General features: G+C 40.0%; 1 protein-coding gene across 1 annotated transcript in view; it reads right to left on the minus strand.

The window, feature by feature from the left end:
• garz (Sec7 domain-containing protein garz) overlaps positions 1-22,479 on the minus strand; it is a 329,166-nt gene that overhangs the window by 76,091 nt on the left and 230,596 nt on the right. The window contains exon 14 of the mRNA XM_068371820.1: positions 4,377-5,312. Coding sequence (XP_068227921.1) covers positions 4,377-5,312 — 936 coding nt within the window. The remainder of the gene's footprint in view (positions 1-4,376; positions 5,313-22,479) is intronic.

The following is a 22,479-nucleotide window of genomic DNA, read 5'->3' on the forward strand; positions in this document are numbered from 1 at the left end:
ACAGGAGAGCAAGACAACGTCTGTACTCTACTGAGCCAAAATAAAAAGAGACTGTTTATTACTAGTGCAGGTGCAGAGGATAATTACACATCGTACAAAGCTTAATGGCTGGTTTCAGCTATCGCCGAAATATATCTCCATTGTAAAGAGCGTAATGTTTTGTACATGGTGTCGGAACAAACGATTGACTATAGTCTATTTTTTATAGCGGTGCATATTTGCACCCACTCACAGGGGTGCCCTTTTAACTCGGAAAGGTTCCTGATACCTGATTGGTCGGAAGTATTTTTGTCCGAACACCTTCATTGTTCTCAAATAATTACCAAGTAATGTGAATTGAAACTTATTTACTAACCTATATTTCTCCATCAGATATATGTTTTGTCAATAAACAATGTGAAAGAATAAATCTATTATAAAGTATCGTCATGGTAAGTCTAAATTTAATAACACAATCCGCCAAAGTCAACGACAGCAGCTTATTTTCGGATGCACGCTTTGTAATTTTGTAATTTTTCACCCATTTTAACACAAATTGGGATAAATTACACTCAGCATTAGTTAAACATGTTATTATAAACTTTCTTTGAATATCAGAATTTACCAAAAACATGGCATTAATAAAACCCAATATTTGTGAAAACTTATGGGGAGGTAAAAGAACAGCATGCAGTGGCCTGGCGGGAAAACAATCCCTTCTGACTGTCACAGACGCGGATTTTTTTTTTTTTTTTTCATTATACTTCGACCTATTCCTTTCACTTTAAATAGTCTTTCATTGTTTCTCTTTGTAATATTTTGCTTATTATTTTCCCACATTCCTGTTCCTTACTTAATATCTATCTATTTTCCCCGATATCCCTTCTTTCATATATGGGATATCCGCACCACGTTTCATTATGTTTTGTACCTTACGCCAGTAAGTATGTAAATAATAATAACAAATTTCATGCTGTGTAGCAAGTATAGCTTAGTCTGCAAACCTGTTCAGTAGCTTCCATTATATCAAATGAAATTAAGCATAGTATTTTTTTTATTCCCACCTCTACACTATTTTAATGAGACTAGCAAGCGCTTCCCTTCAAGCCAACACTTTCCACAGAGGATAAGAAATAAGGAATACCCCATATATGAAAGAAGTGATATCGGGGAAAATAGATAGATATAAGGTGAGGAACAGGAATGTGGTTAAATATTAGGCAAAATATTACGAAGAGACAATGCAAGACTGTTTAAACTTAAAGGAATAGGTCGAACTATATTACAAAAGAAAAACTGCGTCTATAACAGTCAGATGGGGTTGTTTTCCCGCCAGGCCGCTGCAGGCTGTTCTTTTACCTCCCCATAAGTTTTCACAAACATCGGGTTTTATTGATTCCATGTTTTTGGTAAATTCTGGTATTCAAAGAAAGTTTATAATAACATGTTTAACTAATGCTGAGTGTAATTTATCCCAATTTGTGGTAAAGTATGTGAAAAATTACAAAGCGTGCATCCGAAAATAAGCTGCTGTCGTTGACTTCGGCGGATTGTGTTATCAAATTTAGACTTACCATGACGATACTTTATGATAGATTTATTCTTTCACATTGTTTATTGACAAAACATATATCTGATGGAGAAATATAGGTTAGTAAATAAGTTTCGATTCACATTACTTGGTAATTATTTAAGAACAATGAAGGTGTTCGGACAAAAATACTTCCTACCAATCAGGTATCAGGAAATTTTCCGAGCTAAACGGGCACCTCTGTGAGTCGGTGCAAATATGCACCGCTATAAAAAATAGACTATAGTTGAAACTTCCTTCACCTCATCATGATTTAAGGGAAATCATACAATATGCTATGCCATCCACATTAGTAATAGGAGGCTGTTTAGGAGCGCATGCTTTAGCAAGTGGAGGGATATAAAGATCAGAATATCCACTTGATCTGCCTCACACACTGGTTGGCTTATACTGTAAAGTGACTCGGATTGCAGCATATATAGGTTTAGCAGCAGAAGGGTCTAAAGTAATTATAGAATCTGAGGCTCTGTGAAAGGCTTTCAAATCTGTACTGTGCAACTAACTTTCAGAACCCTTACCAAAAGAGACATTATTACAACTAGACTCAATTTGGGGAGAGAGTTAGGTTAGGATAGACAACAGGCTGGGTAGGACCAGAATTACCACTTTTAATATAGAATTCACTGGACTACTGAACTTTATCAAAGAAAACTAGCAATTATAAGAGCTAAATAGCTTATTACTATTGTAAGTTGACTGATTTTGTGAATTGTCTAAAAGGAGAGGTATGTCAGTATTGTCATCATCCCCGATATAATCAACTAGCCTAAACTTCCTTGACTTTCCCCCTAAACTAACAGCAAGTTTCATTTCACTTAGAACAGTTAACTTGAAGGGGAACCATCGATAAAACAAAGCACTCTTCACAATGGTTATTCAATTACAATATTGCCCCATGATACACAAGGGATTGCGGATCATGATCTCCTAGAAACAATTCCCATACATAACTCCACGAAATAATAGGCAAACAATCTGGAGAGGCCTATCACCACAGAAACAACTGAGAAACTGAAATACATGATGAAGAACACTGGCACGTAAGTTATCATTTACTGCTCAAAAGTTCCTTCCTTTACCAAGGGGATGTCTCTTTTTTTTCAAGGGAAAAATAGGAAAATTTAAAAATTAAATAAATAATGGGTGAATGTAGGTAAAAGCCAGCTTCTTGAGAAGAAGCAATATGAACATCAGGGGAAACAAAGCATATTTTGAAAGATTAAATTCTCTTTTGGGTTATATCATAATTACTACTGAATTAATAAACTCAAAACTTTATATCTACTAAAAAATTACTAAAAATGGTAGGCTAAGCAGTATAGTAAAATAGCAAAACTCTTAGCTGGCACAAAAGGAGATGGAAAAGGATCCACTACCAGATAACAAAACACAAAGAGAGGAATTAGAAATATCAGGAGAAGAAACAGGAATATTGTATGAAATAATTAAATTGTGATTTAAGATCATACATTTGTTCCTACATCCAAATTCTTACTCAGCGACTGGAAACTAATCTCAACTTCCCTACTAATCTGTGCAGTGCTAGAAGACAAGAAAGGAGCAATAGCCTGAACTTACTCCCTTTCTGTTTTAATCAGGCATCCTCTTTGCCACCAATTTCATATACTGTACTGAACTATACAATACTATGTTGTTTGTTTATCTGAACAATTGTATCATTTACCACATATTTTGCTTAGTTCACATTATCAACCTGTACACATTGTACCACAGGTATAAAGGTCTAGTTTTCTAATGACACAATTTTAATAATTCATTATTTTGATACATACCTCCAGATCAGTGTCAATATACAAAGTTCCAGCTTAGGAGCTTTAACAAAATAAAGTATTCTTTACATATCCTCTCCTCTATGTAATGCCTGCATAGGAGCCCCATTTCAGGGGAGTAGAATGTGAATAGAGTTCCCATGGATTCTTCCCCACCTCATGATCCCCCCAATTTATATGTTTCAGCCTTTTGACAAAAATATGCGATTTTTAATAAAATTATATTTAGTTATCTTTGATTTTGTTAGTGCCGGGATTATTCAAGCTTTTTTTGTGCCCTTGCCTGATATTAGTTATCAGGGACTTTAAAAGGCAGACATCATTTACTAATCCCAAACTAAGCTCTATACACAAAATGAAAACAAGAATATCAAACATCAAGATTATGATGTCTAGGTCATTAACCAATGACCAAGATAGAATGAGTTGGGGAGCTTGACTGGTTCCTGTGGACCTTCGGGCACGGTTTATACCCAGGAGTACAAGTACCATACCGTAATGGGAGATTTCCCCCTGAGAGAAGAGGTATAGGGCAAAATATTTGTCTATTCCATGGTAAAGAATCTCATGCTTTAAAACTTTTAGCTATAGGACTGAGGTGTAAAATGGAGTAAAATGGAGTAAATTAAAAAAGTAGCATCTTTTTTCAATACTATTTCAAAAACACTTCTGAAAATAATGATGAAATTATTTTTTATCTAAATTTCTTACAAATAAACCTTGAAACCAGGGATCCTCCTAATATTATCAAATATTTCAATTATTAATTGATTTCTATTCATCAAGGCCTTTTAACCCAATGGTTGACAATAAATGCCTGGTAATAAAAAGTTATTTATGTTGAAAAATTAGTCCTAACTTTTCATAAATAGCAAATGACAAACCACCTAAGAATAAAAAATTTACATCAGTTTCAACGTAAAATGTTGTAAGCTATTTGAAATGCAGACTAATGTTTATTTACAAGATAAAGTAATTTTTTTATTACTAAAATGAAAGCCTATGAAAAACAATACCTTAACTGAACTAGGTTCCTCTGCCACTGGTACACCAGCAGTAGACTCATATAAATTATTGGTTGGGGATTCTGCATCAGGGTCAATTCCGGAGAAGGGGTTGAGAAAAGCAGGAATAGGAATAGGGAAAACAGAGCTAACAGATGAGTATGGTGTAGGACCTGATGCTGGTACAGATTCTGCAACAGTGGTGAATGTAATGGGCACTTCAGCATTAAAGCAATTGGTGTTGCTGTTACTTGTATCCACAGGAAGACAAGGGGACTGAATGACTGACTGGGGTGTACAGGTCAAAGTATCTGAGAAGAGCTGACTATGATCAATATTTGATGGATAAGCACCAATAGAGGGACCAGATAAAGATGGAGATACAATAGCAGAAACTACCTCAGGAGATGCTAGATCAAAAGAACCAGTAGAGCTATCCCCTTGAGCATTTGATGATAGATAAGAAGACTGATGTTGGAAAGGTAGCACACTTTCATTGGTGAATGAGGTAGAATCACTACACATCACCAAGGCAGTCTGAGAAATACAGGTAGGACTAGTTGAAGAAGATGGGGACTCAACAAGCAAATTTACTGAATTACTGTGATTAGCCAATTCTGGAACACAAGGAGGTAAGCTAGAGCTCATTTCAGAAGATATTGATAAAGACTGTTGGGAACGTGATGTATCAACATTCAAATCCCTTAACTCTCTATTATGCTGAAAGACTGGTTTTGTTTGAACATGATTTCCTTCACAAACTTCTGCTCTAGACACTGTATCATGAACTTGAATATTTAGGGGAGTTGCTGGAGAAAACATTAGAGGAATGGGAGTTGGATGATCATTATGTAGTGATTGGAGTGGTGAAGGGGTGAGGTGAAGAAGAGTTGGGGGGACAGGGCTGGAGACGAGGCTACCGCTAGCCAAGGGCTCGATGGACAGCATCTGCACCAATAACAAAATAAAGTGAACAAAATAAATAACAAAAAACTAGCAAAATTAATACATTACATTGATAAAATAAAATTTTCATTTTGTATTTACAAACCATTGTCTAATACAGCCCTCTTCTTTAGTTCAAAGGTCCTCCCCCTCAACTAAAACTAAGAGCTGTACAAGGAAATAGTCAAGTTTGATATCATGACATACAAAATAAGCAAACCAAAGAATAAAGAGAATGAAAACAAACTATTGAACATGGAATTACGCAAAACTTAGAAAATTATACTTTTTACTGTGTATGGTTGTGGAACTTTTTAAACTGTAAAGAAAAAAAAAACATTGGAAAGATAATCTTTTCTATTTTGTGACAAATAAAAACTGGTTTGTTACATATTTCCCACCTTTGTACAGCTAATGTCAAAAATGTAAAACTGATTGTTGATTATTATCTTGAAACTGCCAATATAATTTTTTGAATTTATGCAGTAAAGAGTTTGAATAAAATATTTTATTTCTATAATCACCTGATGTTCATATTGCTTCTTTTCCTGAAGCTCGGTTTACCTATGTTTACCCTCCAACACCTATTAAAACCTTCCCATTTTATTTTTTTTTCAAAACATACATTTCCCTAGTAAAGTTATGGAACAAACTAGTGGTTAATGATAGAGAGCATTAGTGGTCCCAAGTTATTCCCTTTTGAAGTTGAAAGCATTCCCTAAATACTGGACATCACAAGTCAGTGGAAAGGAGGGTGGGCATGTATATGAACATCAGGTGAGTATAGAAATTAATTTTATTATCAAAATTATGCTTACTTCTATAAACCTTCCCTGATGTTTATATTTCTAACTACCACACTCTGATGGAGGTGTCTCAGTGAAGGAAAGATAGGTAAAAAGAAAATTAAAATGTATCATTAAAATTCTAGAATCAGTTCATCTATATTTAATGGAAACAATCTAAAAATACAGTTTTCTAATGATATTTGAAATATCGATAACAAAAATCTATAAACTAATTTTACTAAAACACATTTTCAGCAGCCATTATAGGACCTCGAGCACAATATTCTCAATAAGAACCAGGATTCTTACAGATAATGTCCATCAAACACCAACAGGTATGTTATTGAACTACCACTACAAGTCTTCCAAAAAAAATTTCTTCATATATTAAGAGATATAGGTTTACTCCTAATATCTAGAACCTAATCTTCAAGACTTTCATAAGATTTAGATACAATTCTTGGCAAGTTTCTGTGACCAAATTTTTAGGTAGAAATAACACTGCATTTTTGGACAGAAGATGAACTGGCATTCTACTCTCTCATAGCAAATCAGGGACACTACCTGTAATATCCATAGTTTGTCAAAAATATAATGAACGGCTTTTACTGGACAAAGAAAATACATTGCAACAGAATCTTTGTCTTGAAATACTTAGGCTCTGAATTTAGGAAAAATACATTTTATACTACTGAAGCCCACCTAAAAACATAGTGCTTGCAGTTTATTAGGCATTTAGCTGAAGTTAATGCTAATAGAACAGATACTTGATTGATTGATTGATTTGAGGTTTTCTGGCATCCTGATATCTAAGGCCATTGATGCCAATATCTTTTATTGACAATAAAAAATAAAAGAAGATTCAGTTAAAACCATAAAAGCAAAGATGTCATGTTAAGAGTTAAATATCTTTCAGAAGACCTGCTTCTGAAATAAAGCTAAAAATGCCACTAGCATGGTAGGGCACATCATGTCCAAGAATATTGGCAAGAATGAACCTGCCATCCTCACCTCGAGCCTCAAACGAATATCTATTTTTCTCACTACTATATGTGGGACATTTGGCTAACAAATGCCTCACTGTCAATGGTACTAAACAGTCGTCGCATTATGGTTGATGTTGGCTAGCCAGCAAAAACTCATGTGTCATGTGTCATCCGAGTGTGACCAATGTGGAGACAACAAAGAATAGTCTCCCGTTATACCTCCTTTTATTTTTAAGTGAACTATCCCAATGTTGTTACCAATTATTATAAATAAAATTCTTAATTGTAGGTAAAAAATCATTACTGGGAATGGGATACCTTCTTGGTAGCAACTCAGCTGCAGCACTCTTTCCCAGCAAATCCGCCGTCTCATTTCCAGACACACCTACAAGTGCCGGAACCCGGCAAACTCGAACTAGTATACCTTTCATGCCAATAATTAAAAGTCACTCTAAAATCTTTAAAACTAAAGGATTATTGGAATTAAAATCTTCTAAAGCTTGTGCCTTGTAGGACTATTGCATCGCCAAAAATGGTAAAATTGTCCTCGTCTTTTGACGCTATTTTCTCAATAGCGGTTAGTATGCCATATAGTTCGGGAGTTAATACAGAAGATACTAGAGGAAGTGCACCTCTACAATTAAAAGCACTACTAAATATTTCAAATCCAATGCCAGCATCAGATTTGGAGCTATCAGTATATATAAACATTGATTCCTTGTGCTCTTCAACATGTTCCATAAAGAGCATCCTGACTTCTAAGTCAGTCATGTTCTTTTTTATATCAATAAAACATTTACAAAAAGATATATCCGGTAATTTACATGGAGGAGTTGATGTTATCCTATATGGGAGCACTTTATTTCTACCTATATCTAAACTGTCCACTAATGTTTTAGTCCAGAAACCACAGGGTTGAGGAGATTTTGGGTGCAACTCAAAATATCTATAATGCCTTAAAAGGTTTGCAGTCTGACAAGCTAAAGATTCAGGGAGTCTTTGCAATCTGAACCAATACTGAACAATATAAGAAATCCGGTAAAGGTCTAAAGATAGCTCTCCAGCGTCAACAAGTAGGCTTAGGATAGGTGAAGTTCTAAAGGCTCCAGTGAACAATCTGATACCAGCATGGTGTAAAGAATCTAAAACTTTTAATCGGCATGGGGTGGCTGAGGAGTATATTTCACAATCATAACTAGTTTTTGGAAAAAATCAAGGCTTTGTATAATTTTAAGATTTTTGCAGTCTGGCCCCCACAATGTATGGAACATGGAGTTTTTATGATAAAACAAAGTTTTATGAATACTTACCTGGCAGTTATATATATATAGCTGAGTCTCCGACTGCGGCAGAATTTAATCGAAAATCGCGGCAACCGCCTTGTGGTGGTTGTGTGGTTAGATGGTTAACAACCCTTACAGGGTGGTACTTGGAATCATTCCCATTTTCTGTTCTTCAGATTATCTTTGCCCGACCTGTCTCCTGAGGGGAGGTGGGTGGGCTTTAAAATATATATATAACTGCCAGGTAAGTATTCATAAAACTTTGTTTTATCATAAAAACTCCATTTTTATGAATAGAACTTACCTGGCAGTTATATATATATAGCTGATTCACACATTTGGAGGAGGGAAACAGACAGAAAAACATAGTTGGGGAACAACAAAAGAGTTGTAGGAGAACAAACACCTTGATTCCTTACCTGCTAAGGTAGCTGACTTCAAAGGTAACTGCCTCTAGAGTCGCTTTCCCTTAGGAGTGTTCAGCCAGGAGTAGACCTGCTACGCTGCAAACAACTCAATCGAGTCTGTCAAAGGGGTAGGACCAACAACTTGACTAGACTTCAGAAAACTACCTTCCCATATAAAAAAACCTGCAACCTTACTAAAGCTAACCATCTAACCTTGCAGAAATAGATATAAACTATCTATCTGGACTGAGGGAACCGTACCACAAGACGAGGACCTCAGACAACCATAAAAAACACAAACCCATATACAAGTACATAAACTAAGGTTGAGTGGGGGTAGTAACTACTTTGCCTAATACAGAAGCCGCAGCTACGTATGGGCCCAAGGTATAACACTTGTCATAGTCCACTCTTACCTCTCTGAGGTAATGAGAAGCGAAGACAGAGTTGCTCCTCCAGAACGTTGCGTCCATGATCTGCTAAACTGACATATTTTTCCGGTATGCCAGCGAAGCAGCAATGGCCCTTACTTCGTGAGCCCGTACTTTCAACAGGGCGAAGTTTTCTTCCTCACAAAAGAGGTGGGCTTCCCTAATAGTTTCCCTCAGGAAAAAGGACAAAGCATTCTTTGACAGGGGTTTTTGAGGATCCTTCACCGAACACCATAAGGAGTTGGAAGCACCCCTCACGCTCTTAGTGTGGGCCAAATAAGCCTTGAGAGCCCTAACCGGGCAGAGGAGGCTTTCCTGTTCCTGACCTACTAGATTCGTGAGGTTAGGGACTTCAAAAGTCCTGGGCCAGGGTTTCGAAGGGTTCTCATTCTTGGCGAGAAAGTCGAATCTCAAGGCACAAACCGCTCCATTTAGGGTGAAGCCTACACGCTTCTCGGTTGCCCGGACCTCGCTGATCCTCCTGGCAGTCGCTAGAGACAAAAGGAAGAGGGTTTTCTTAGTCACATCTCGCAGAGAAGCTTGCGAGATAGGCTCAAACTTCCTGGAGCACAAAAACTTAAGCACCACATCCAGGTTCCAAGAAGGGGGTCTTAAGTGCATCTGCTTCGTTGTCTCAAAAGACCTAATGAGGTCCTGCAAGTCCTTAATCTGAGATAACTCTAAGCCTCTATGCCTAAAGACGGTTGAGAGCACGCTCCTGTATCCTTTAATGGTAGATACAGCCAGCTTAGCATCCTGTCTGAGGTACAAAAGAAAGTCTGCAATCTGGCTTAGAGAGGTAGAGGACGAGGAAACCTTGTGCCTCCTGCACCAAGCTCTAAAGGTCTCCCACTTTGACTGGTAGACTCTTTGTGAAGAGATCCTCCTTGCCCTGGCAATAGCTTTCGCCGCTTGTGCCGAAAATCCTCGAGATCTAACGAGCTTCTCGACAGTCTGAAGGCAGTCAGATTGAGAGCGAGGGGGTTTTGGTGAAATCTCTCGAAGTGGGGTTGTCTGAGAAGATCTGGACTTGCCGGGAGTCTTCTTGGAAAGTCCATCAGCAACCCTACCACTTCGGTGAACCATTCCCTCGCAGGCCAGAATGGAGCCACTAGGATCATTCTTCCCGAATCGAGGAGAGCGAATTTCCTGACAACCAGATTGATGATTTTGAACGGGGGAAAGGCATACATGTCCAGCCCCGTCAAATCCATCAAGAAGGCGTCCACTGCAACAGCTTCCTCGTCCGGGACTAGGGAGCAGTAGTTGGGGATCCTCTTGTTTAGACCGGAGGCGAAAAGGTCTATTACTGGTCTGCCCCACAACTTCCAGAGGCTCCGACAGACATGCGGGTTGAGAGTCCACTCTGTAGGAAGGACTTGTCCCCTCCTGCTGAGCATGTCTGCCCTGATGTTTCTCTGCCCTTGAAGAAACCTTGTCAACAGCTGGGTCTCGTTCTCGTTCGCCCAAAGGAGAAGCTCTCTCGCAGTTGAGAACAGAGAGAGGGAGTGAGTTCCCCCTTGCTTCCTTATGTACGCGAGAGCTGTGGTGTTGTCGGAATTGATCTCCATAGTCTTTCCCGACACCGAGGTTTTGAAGGCCTTGAGCCCTAACAAAATGGCCATCAATTCCTTCCTGTTGATATGCCAACTGACCTGACTCCCTTCCCAAATACCTGAGACCTCTTTGTTCCCTAGTGTTGCTCCCCAGCCTGACTCGGACACGTCTGAGAATAACACTAGGTCGGGGTTCTTCTTGAACAAGGAGATCCCTTTTCCCAACAGAGGTGGGTCCAGCCACCACATTAAAAGATCCTTGATCTCTGTCGGAATGGGAAAAGAAAAAGTGTCCTCCTGGATCTTTCTGTTCCAAACCTTTGCGAGGAAGTGTTGCAGAAGCCTTAGGTGCAGTCTCCCCAAAGGGACAAGCTGCTCCAGGGAGGATAGAGTTCCCAGCAGACTCATCCACTCCTTCGCTGAGCATTCCTGCTTCCTCAAAAAGTCTTTGACTTTGTCCAGGCACCTGGTCTGCCTCTCCTGGGGGGGAGAAGCCTGAAAAAGAACTGAATTCAGAACTATCCCCAAATAGAGAATAGTCTGATTCGGCTCGGTCTGAGACTTCCCCCAGTTGAAGATGAGTCCCAGGTCCTGAGTGATCGTAAAAGTCTTCATTAGGTCCTCCAGACATTTCTCTTTCGACTGTGACTGGATCAGCCAGTCGTCTAGATAGAAGGAGACCCTTATCCCCTCCTGGTGTAACCAGCCTGCCCCATTCGCCATTAGTCTGGTGAAAACTTGGGGAGCTGTGCTGATACTGAAGCAAAGTGCCCTGAACTGGAAGCACTTGCCCTGGAACACAAACCTCAGATATCTCCTCGAAGACGGATGAATGGGGACGTGAAAATAAGCGTCCTGCAGGTCGAGAGAAACCATCCAGTCTCCTGGACAAACTGCAGCCAGCACTGACTGAGTCGTCTCCATGGAGAACTTTGTTCTCTCCACGAAGGCGTTCAGAGAGCTGACATCTAGGACTGGTCTCCATCCACCCGAGTTCTTGGGAACCAGAAACAGGCGATTGTAAAAGCCTGGGGAGGCGAGGTCTTGAACTGGCTCTATTGCTCCCTTGACCAACATCTGGTCGACTAGCTCTAGAAGAGCCTCTCGTTTCCCCGCGTCGGTGTACTGAGCCACTAAGGCTAGGGGAGAGTCTGAGAGAGGTGGTTTCTTTAAAAAGGGGATCTTGTAACCTTCCTTGACGACTGAGAGGGACCAGGTGTCCGCCCCTCTCCTTTTCCAAGACTGCCAAAAACGAGACAGTCTTGCCCCTACTGGTGTCTGGAGGACTTCCATCTCATTTTTTGGACCGGGGCCTAAACGCACCCCTGCTGGTCCTTGGCCCTGACTCTTGTCTTCTCCCCCTAAAATACGCTCTCGAGGAGATCCTGCCCCGAAAGGGCTGTTGAAACTTCTCCTCCTTCTTCAGAGGAGCAGGAGCAACAGGTAAGGTCTTTCTAGCCGACCGAGACAAAAGGTCCTGAGTAGCCTTCTGAGCCAGAGAAAGGGAGATATCTCTGACCAGAGCTTCAGGAAAAAGATGACGTGAAAAAGGGGCGTAAAGTAGCTCCGACTTCTGGGCAACAGTCACAGATCTAGAGGTGAAGGAGCACAAAAGGGCCCTCTTCTTTAAGACCCCTGCTGAGAAAAGGGAAGCCAATTCATTAGCTCCATCCCTTAGAGCTTTGTCCATGCAGGACATGATACTCGTCAGGTCCTTCGTGTCCTCCAAGAGTTCAGACTTCCTGGCCAGAGTCCCGAGAGACCAGTCCAGGAAGCTGAAAACCTCGAAAACCCTGAAAATTCCCTTGACGAGGTGATCAAGCTCCGACATGGACCACATCACCTTGGCAGAGTTTAAAGCATGCCTTCTTGCCGAGTCCACAAGAGCCAAGAAGTCACCTTGGGAGGAGGCAGGCACTCCTAACACCAAAGGTTCCCCTGTCTCATACCACATACCGGCCTTGGAAGCGAGCCGAGACGGTGGAAAAGAAAAGGTGGTCTTGACAGCTTGTCTCCGTTCCTTCATCCAATCATCCACTTTAGCGAGAGCTTTCCTGGCCGAAATTGAAAGTTTCATTTTGATGAAGGCCGAAGACTTAGTAGCTTTCTTCCTGGTAAATTGAGACTGAGGAGAACGAGGGGCCAAAGGTTGAAATTCCTCCCCATAAAGTTCCAAAAGAGAGCGAGAAAGAACCTTGTAATCACTAGAAGAGTCGGCAGGTTTTTCTTCCTCTTCCGAAATATCTTCGAGGTCCTGCTCAAGGATAACATCCCGAAGAGTTGGGCTGCCAGCAGTCTGGCAGCGAGAGCTGTTTGAATCCTGGCGCCGAGCGCCGCTAACATCCAGTCGGCGAGAAGCGGTATCGTCACGATGACGAGAGGCAGTATCGTCACGATGACGAGAAACGGAAGCGTCCTGAAGATGCAGGCTGCCTTCGCCTTGAAAATGCAGACTGAATTCATCCTGTTTCCTAAGAAACGAGGCAGTAACGTCCAGGTGTTTCGAAAGGGAAACGGAATCGTCACGGCGCCGAGAACGAGAGGCAGTATCGTCCTGGCGGCGGGAGAGGGGGGAAGGAAATTCCTGGCAGCGTGCCGATGAAGAGGGTGTGCGTTGTCGTACGGCCGACGAAGTGCGCAGAGGTTTCTTGGGAGAGATACTAAAATCTCTCTTAGAAGAAGATCTCTTAACAGGCAAAGAGACGTCCTTACGTCTGACGGACTGAGAAGGGTGGTTGAAAGCTTTAACTAACGATGAAAGTTGTTCCTGCATAACAACCATGAAAGCTTTAGCAACCTCCGCTGGCTCTCGCGGTGCCGAAGACGGCAGTTGTCGTACGGCTTTACTGGGAGCGCTGGCAGAAGAAGCAGGGAGTCTAGCAGGATTAACTGGGCTAAGGACTCTCTGTTTCGCCCTTTTAACAGGAACATCGAAATCGTCTTCCGAAGGATCAGGGTCTCTGCTACTCGAACCGGGAGAGGGAGAGCGAGACTGCACGTCCCGGTTCCACCCTCTCTTCATTGGTCTTGATTCGTAACACCAATTACGTCTGGGAGAACGATCAGGCGAAGACACAAACGTATCCTACACGCCTTTCCTACGGCGGTCAAGAGCAGCCTGGGAGATCGCAACAGGACTGTCTGAGGAGACGACTGACCGAGGATAAGCACCTCTCACCCCCTTTCGGCTTTCGGCGTACCTTCTCCCTTGGTCCTGGGAGCTTGGTAGAGGTCTAGACCTAGGGGTATGACAGATTCGATCAGTCGCCACCTCCACTGCACTTTCACAAGCATTAATTTCACCTACACCCTTACCTTTAAAGGCCTCCAACTGTGCTTTAATGGCCTCCAATTCAGCAGCTAATTTAGCATACCCAGGGTCATCTGTAGGCACAGATCCTGTAGAAGGGGCAGGAGTCACTACATTTGGGGAAGGAATACCTTCCAAAGGGGTTACAAGCAAAGGGTCAATAGATAAATCTAAGCTAGGCTCACTAGCAGACTTTGACTTTGATTTAGCTCTTCTAACTCTATCAATCTCAAGTTTGCACACATAGCGCTTCATAGCTAACCAATCATCATCACTTAAAACCTCGCATTCCTTGCACTTATTATCTAAAGCACATTCAAACCCCCTGCAACCCATACAGATAGTGTGAGGGTCAACCGAAACTTTTGGCAACCTCACCTTGCAAATATCATTCGCACAAACACGATAATGAATTTTCTCACTCATGATAATAAAGCAAAAAAGACAAAAAAACAAAAACAACACGATTGTCAAATCCCAACACAGTGTACTTCACCAAAAACGAAGTCCAAAAAGGCGATGAAGGGAAAGCGATCCGAAAAAATTCTGAAAGGCGGACCAACGATGTTGTCGATCCGGCCGGCAGAGATAATCTGAGGAACAGAAAACGGGAATGATTCCAAGTACCACCCTGTAAGGGTTGTTAACCATCTAAGCACACAACCACCACAAGGCGGTTGCCGCGATTTTCGATTAAATTCTGCCGCAGTCGGAGACTCAGCTATATATATAACTGCCAGGTAAGTTCTATTCATAAAAAAAACTTTTATAAGATTCAGTCTCAAGGCATTCTACTTTTAAGGGTTTCAAGTGGGGAACCCATGTACGCCTATAATCAAATATCAACCCTAGAAATTTAACTTCACTTAAATATGGAAACCTGTTAACCTTTGATATATATATATCCGGGTCTGGACGTACTCCCTATATATGACAGAAATGGACAACAACAGTTTTACTTGTCAAAAACTTAAATCCAATCATATCGGCTCACTGGATAATTTTGTCAATTTAGAGTTGGTTTTCTTTCAACCATTGCCATTCCAGCTCCAGCAAATGATATGGAGAGCTCATCCACAAATAGTGTTGAGAGAATATCTCGGGGAATAACTGAGGATATCGCATTAATTTCTAGTGCAAATAGGGTTACACTCAGCACACTACCCTGAGGAACTCCCTCTTCCTGACATTTTATCTCTGATACAGTTTTCCCAACTCCCTGACTTGAAAAGCTGTGTAAGAAATGATTGAATAAACAGTGGTAGCTCTCCTCTTAATTCCAATTCATGAATGGTTTAATTATACCATCTCTCCATGCAGCATCATATGCCTTTTCAAAAAAAAAAAAAAAAAAAACTGCTACATGGTGCTGTTTGGAAGCAAAGGCTTTACAAATAGAGGATTCCAGTTGTACCAACACATCAGTCGAGTGCATTTTTCTAAATCCACACTGGATAGGTGTTAAAATGCCCTCCTTTTCCAGGTACCACATCAGCCTTGCATTGACCATCTCCATGATCTTACATAAACATGTCAATGGAATAGGTCGGTAGTTTGCTGCTAAGAACTTATCCTTACCAGGTTTTAAAAATGCTAAATAATGGCTAGTTCTCAAACACTTGGATAACTATGATCATGCCATATTATGTTAATAATGCTGAAAATAAATAATTTTGTATTAACAGGTACATGTTTAATCATTGCATATGGAATTCCGTCGGGTCCTAGGGCTGTATCATTATAAGTAGCAAGTGCATAATCAATTTCTCTTTCAGTAAAAGGAGAATTGTTTGACTCTTCCTTTCCTGTTGCAAAATTTAAAATTTTCTTTTCTTCAATGCTCCTATACTGATGACTAGGAGTTGCTTCTCACTTGCATGATGCATTTGAGAAATAATCAGCCAGGGCATTACTAACCTCATTTGCTTGTCACATATTGGCAATTTACCTTCAACACGTGGTGGGTTGGGGGTCAATTTGTCTGCTATTGTTTTTACTTCCCTCCACACAGAAGATGGTGGTGTTCTACTGTTATTGGAGGAAACAAAAGATACCCAAGATTGGCACCTAGCTTCTTTCATGGCACGGCGGAAATGTGCTCTACATTTACTGTATATAATCAAATTCTCTTCAGTATGGCATCTACGCAATCGAGTTAAGGACCTTCTTGTGACTCTGTGCATGGCAGTTAGTTCTGTAGACCACCAGGGGACTGGTCATTGTTTGAATAACCGTTGTTTTTGGGAACTGAATTGACTCCTGCTGTATGAAGAGTTCCATTCAGTAAGTCTATGGCATCATCAATATTTTCAAACTGTTCTGTACTCCCCTCGATTTCACTTAGCTTATGAAATTTAACCCAGTCCGCCTTGTCAAGATTCCATCGTGGCAATCTTTGTAAAGGGGGACTATTGATGTTTATAATGATTGGAATATGATCACTAGTATGGCAACCATCTAATATCCTCCAATCAAAATTGAGACGGCAGTTAGAGCTTGCAACTGAAAGGTCTATGCATGAGAGAGTACCTGGCTGAATATGAAAATGCGTGGGCTCTCCTATATTAAGGCGTCTGACATCCTTATTTTCTACAATTGATGATATAATACTGCCTCTGGTGTTTGCTAAAACGTCGCCCCATAAAGGATGTCTACCATTCAAATCTCCAAGTAAAAGAAAAGGTTGAATCACCTCTTACATCTTATGATGTGTTGTCATTTAGAGGGAAGTTAAGAGAACAACATGTGTATTTTCTTCTTATATCAATCTGTACAACCTTTGCCTGCAGAGGTGTACAAATAGATAAAGATATTTTGGGAACCTCTCAATGAACTTATATAAGACTTCAGCCATCGCTCCCTACTCGTTGACCATATGGTATCCTGTAGGCTAATATATTTGCAAGGGCAAGGAGTACTATGATCAAATTTGCTCTCCTGTAAACATATAATTATGGGGGGAGTGTCTCATGAATGAGGAGCTTAAGTTCTTCTTATTTGGCCCTTAAACCCTGACAATTCCATTGCAAAATGGAGGAAAAATTTATGTTTATGTATGGAAGACACCTTCGATGAAGCCTTCCCATTAACAATTTTTGACCTAACAATATTTCCTGTTGGTTTTATTTGAGGGTCTTGATAAATTGGGTTTTGCATTTGTTTTTATTTTTGTCCTTTTGATCTAATTGTTGAGGGGGAGGATGGACTTCAACTTGAATTTCTGGTTTATTTAAACTGTCTTCTGGCAGATCAGAAACATCAACACACAAAACATCATATTTACATGATGTCATATCTCTGATGTTTCTTATGGAAGGGTTCAAGAGAGATGGAGGTTTCTCTCTCTTCCGGTTAATAGGTGTGAGCTGCCAGGTTTTTGCACCTTCCCCAATACAGGTGCACCTGGTAGCTTGGTTTTGAGTGGACCCTCCATCAAATCAGGCAAGAATATGGCCTGAGAGAGGTGTGTACTATTGTTGGTGATGGGGGACAAAGGTTGTACAGAGGTGGGCAATGCCCCAGTATTAATACAGTGACAAAGCCTCAGAAGGCAATATGCTTACCTAATCAAGCAGTACTTTATTATTAGATGTTGTATTTCTTTTTTTAGAACTACTGGCAGTACTAGGTGTGTTTGATGTCTCCTGTGGTAAATTTCCTTTACATTTCAACGCCTTTGCATAACAGTTTTGTTTATTCAGTGTCTTTTGGCAATCCCTATATTTGTGTGTTCCCCACTAGATTTGTTGACGGCAGCTTCTTCCAATTTACATAGCTCTCAGCTCCTATCGGTGGATTTATGATTTGAGCTGCAGTTCGAACCCACAGCCTCAAGTATAAACTCTCCATAGTAAGGTTTGGAGCAAATGCTACACATTTTATCTTTTTTACAAACTTTTGAAGGGTGTCCGAATTAAAAACAGTTGAAACACTGTAGTGGCTTGTGTTTGAAAGGTGGAACTCTAACCTTTCATTCTCACTAACAATATGGAAGAGTACATCAGCATTCTGGAAAGTAAGGATAATCATCGATATTCCAGGAACTTTATGAACCCTCCATACTGTTAGTGAACACATGGCCAGTATCTCCACATCTATAAATTCATACAGGTCTTTATTGAAAACTACTCCCTTTCCATAACTAAAACTTAAGTGGGATTTGACATCTAATTTAATATCTTCACCACTAGTTTTTAGGTTAGATAATATGACAGACTGTGTGGATGATTTGGCATGGATGAGAAAAATTATATTTTCCAAAGTGGGATATATCACCTGGAGTAATGGTTCCTACTTGTTTCTGTATAAATTCACAAATTTTAAAATAATTCATTGTACTCCCTTAAGACTCCGAAACAAGCCACATTGGTAGTTTTGACTTTCTTTGGGAGGGTTTGTCTACATCAACATCTTTTCCACACCAGTTGGAAGGCCAGTATATGTCCAAGTCTGTTGGTACCTTATCACACAATGCACCATTAACATTAAGATTATTAATTTTGACATGCAAAATACTACTAAAGGCATTAAATACTTCTTCATGACTATTATAAGATACCCATGAATCCAATATATCACCTTGAAGTTTTATTCTTATTTCCAATGTCATTCCATAAGTCTTAAATGCTTTATATAGCTCATCATAATTAGTATCTATTGGGATTTGGGTAACATGAAGGATTTGCAGTTTCCTTGTGCCCCCAGAATTACCTGTTTTTTTTTTAGCATCTGTAGAATGGTCCTTTTCAGTTTCGCGGTCGTCAACCGAGGGTTTTGTCTGTATCGAAGAAGCAAGCCGGGTTATCCACCTTTTATCGGAGGATGTCAGTCCTCCTATCCCATGTGGCCCAACACAAGAAAAGGCTTCAGCGGGGACCAGTCATCTATTAGAGAGGGGCTGCCTCTCTTTAGGTGGGCGTACACTGGTCAATGGGGTTAGTTAGCCCCTCCCACCGACGATTCCAATGCCTGGCGTCACCCATTACCCACAAATATGAGCAACTTAAAACCGGATCACTGGAGCCCGACTCTTAACAGACTAAGTCTGCACCCAATGGGGTCTGCTAGAGTGGGATAGCGTCTAAATTTGTACAGGTGGAGATGGTATGCCATCCATCCCACCCTGCGCCAAATTCAAAGAAGCAGTCAAACCAAAGTTAAACAAGCCAAAGTCGTCAACAAATTAATGCCCAGGAGGAAGACAGGGGAGAGTAAAAGAAATAACCAAAAGAAAGAGGAAGTACTGACTAATCTAGTTGGATCAACAATTGGGCACCAAGGTCCAGTGGAAAAGCAGTTACCGCTGTTCATAAGAAACCAGCTGCTAATCCCTTAGCCCCCATCCTCGTCAAGGCTTCAGTATCTGGGGGGTAGAAAAAGATCCTTCAAGCTACGATATCTTTAAGTGAATGGTTTTCCAAAGATATAAAAATTGAACCTTTTAAATATGTAGAACCACACCAATTCTTAAAAAAAAATGCCCTGATTATGGAGTCCATCTAATACCAACAGGGTTAAAGAAATCCATAATAAAACCTGAAAAGGAGAGGTCTAATCATAGATACTTCAGTTCTAAATTAGGCATGATCTATAACCTATAAAGAACAAGATTCTGAATTCTTTTCATAAAATCACACCTTAAGTTTTAACAGTATTATCATAATCATCATCATTTCCTCCTATGCCTATTGACGTAAAGAGCCTTGATTAGATTTTGCCAATCGTCTCTATCTTGAGCTTTTAATTCAATACTTCTCCATTCATCGTATCCTACTTCATGCTTCATAGTCCTCAGCCATGTAGGCCTGGGTCTTCTAGCTCTTCTAGACCCTTGTGGAGCCCAGCTGAATGTTTGGTGACCTAATCTCTCTTGGGCAGTGGAAAGAGCATGGCCATACCATCTCCATCTACTTCTCATCATGATCTCATCCACATATGGCACTCGAGTAATCTCTCTTATAGTTCTATTTCTAATCCTGTCCTGCCATTTAACTCCCAATATCCTTCTGAGGGCTTTGTTCTCAAATGTACTAAATCTATTGGAAATTGTTTCATTGTCATTAACAGTATAATCACATCTAATTTTAGTCAGTGATACATTCTTAGACTGACACCACTGAAAATAAATATACTACTGTAGAGTCTTTTGATACAAGATAATGTTACTGTATTTTACACCAATAAAGAACAATCTTGATGGCAGTGAAGAATATAGGTTCATGATTACCATTGAAAGTTGCCAAGTGATTAGAAGTATAACTTATCTGCTTTTTATGGACCGCCTTTGAAATGGGTTGACTGAACAGATTGATGGGTACAACAACTTTCTTGGACACACTGAAAACAGATGGCACAGACTCATGGACCATATTTCTTTATGCTATGAATGGTGCTATTAAGAGCCATTGTAATTCACAGAAAGCCTAAACTTGTTTCACACCTACTATATCATGGTATAAGAGGGGAAAGTGTAAATATCTTGATAATTCCTATACCTACAAGGGTATCTACTTCCTATGCTAAGAGATCCAGCAAACCATAGTTTGGACAAGAGCATCTGGTTTTCCCAGGCAGTCAACCATCCGAGTCACGACCAGACCCAATGTGGCAGGGTTGTTAACTGGGGATATTTGCTAACATGACTATGAACTGGTGACCACACCATTTCCAAATTTCTAGACATAGTAACTAATATAGCGACCACTCGGTCTAACAGCCTTAATTTTCATCATAAAGAGGTCAGGTTGGTCTCATTTTTTTTAGAAAATGCCTGAAGTTTCTCATAAAGTTATAAAAAATATGCCAAAAAAATATAAATAGCAGTTTTTTTGAAAGGATGTACCAGTACGTCCATGGGGGTAAAGGGATGAGTTTTGTGAAACGTACCAGTACTTCCATTGACGGTAAAAGGGTTAACTGAGCATTTTGTTTACACTAAGAATTTCAGTATAATCATGCAACATATTTCTCAGAGAGGTACAGTGACTCACAGAAGCAAGCGAGGTACTGATTCCTACATTTAAAACCATGAGCTGAGCTTGTGGGTGAACTTTTAAGTGAGGGATGTACACAGCCATTCAAACAAGATGCATTTGAATGGTGAATCTTTATATAAATATAAATCCATTAGCCCAAGGGAATCATACGATTTTCCATGCCAACTACAAAACAATAAGAGTTGTAAAGAGCTCTTATTTCATGAGTAGAGTAAGAAAATTTCTATAACTTCTCGGGCCATAAGTGATAAGCAGAGGTTCAGAGGGACTTACTTCATCACGAGGCATTTCCTTTACTGAACGTAGTGATATAAGGATTTAAGCTAAAATCTTGGTCGTCTACCTCGCAAACCCTAGGTGTCTAAAAGAGTGGCTAGAATACGGGAGTTCAATAGTTTCGCTCAGTAAAATGATCTCTAGCCAGGGAGATACCATGTACCACCAAAACCCTTACTGAATGTTGCATTAGAACCATTAGCTACCACTTGAGGAGTTAGGTTAGGGTTTGAAACAGGGCAGGTTATACCTGATTGATAGATTGATTGATTTTGTGTTTTCTAGCAACATGATATCCAAGATCATTTATGCCAATATCAGTTGTTATAAGAAAACTACAAAAGAAAATTTAATTCAAAACCATATATGGAAACATGTTAATAGAAAAATAAAAGCTTTAAGAAAACCTGCTTCTGAGATAAATCTAAAAACGTTGCTGGTATCACACAGCACATCCTGCCTAAGATTCTTGGTAAGGATGAACCTGCCATCCTTACCTTGAGCCTCAAATATCTATTTCTTAAGTACCCAAGAGTGTGGTACTCGGTCAATAAATGCCTCACTGGTAGAGGTACCAAACAGTTATCGCAATAGTTGAAGTGGCTACCCTGAAGGGTATTTAACCTTGCATGGTGCATCGCCTCCACCATGTTGACAAGTTTTTCCGATTCTCTATCTTTAGCAGTATGGATTTTATCAAAATACTTTATATATATTTTGTACACATTGTTTTTGTTATCATCATAGTTAAGTTAGTTTTCAAGTATGATGAATATTTTTTTATTGTCATTAATTCTCATGCTGTCTGGAGACATTGATCAAAATCCAGGACCAGTGCGACCTAGACTTCGTCAATGTCATTTACTGTATTGCAATATTCGTGGTCTACATGCAAATATCCAAGACCTTACAGTTGCGTCCAAACTGTATAACATTCTTTTTTGCTCAAAAAACTTGGTTTCTCAAATGAGGCCCTCCTCTGACCCCCCTTTGAAAGGAGATGCCATTCCTAGGGCCAGAGGAATGGAAATGTATATTAGGAATGAGTACCCTGCTTCTTCTAAGTCCTGTTATGAATGTTGATGTCATGAGATTCAGTTAATAAAAGTTTCTGGCATGCATATAGAATTTATGTGTT

The sequence above is a fragment of the Palaemon carinicauda genome, chromosome 4 (assembly GCF_036898095.1).
Source record: "Palaemon carinicauda isolate YSFRI2023 chromosome 4, ASM3689809v2, whole genome shotgun sequence".
Taxonomy (NCBI): Eukaryota; Metazoa; Arthropoda; class Malacostraca; order Decapoda; family Palaemonidae; genus Palaemon; species Palaemon carinicauda.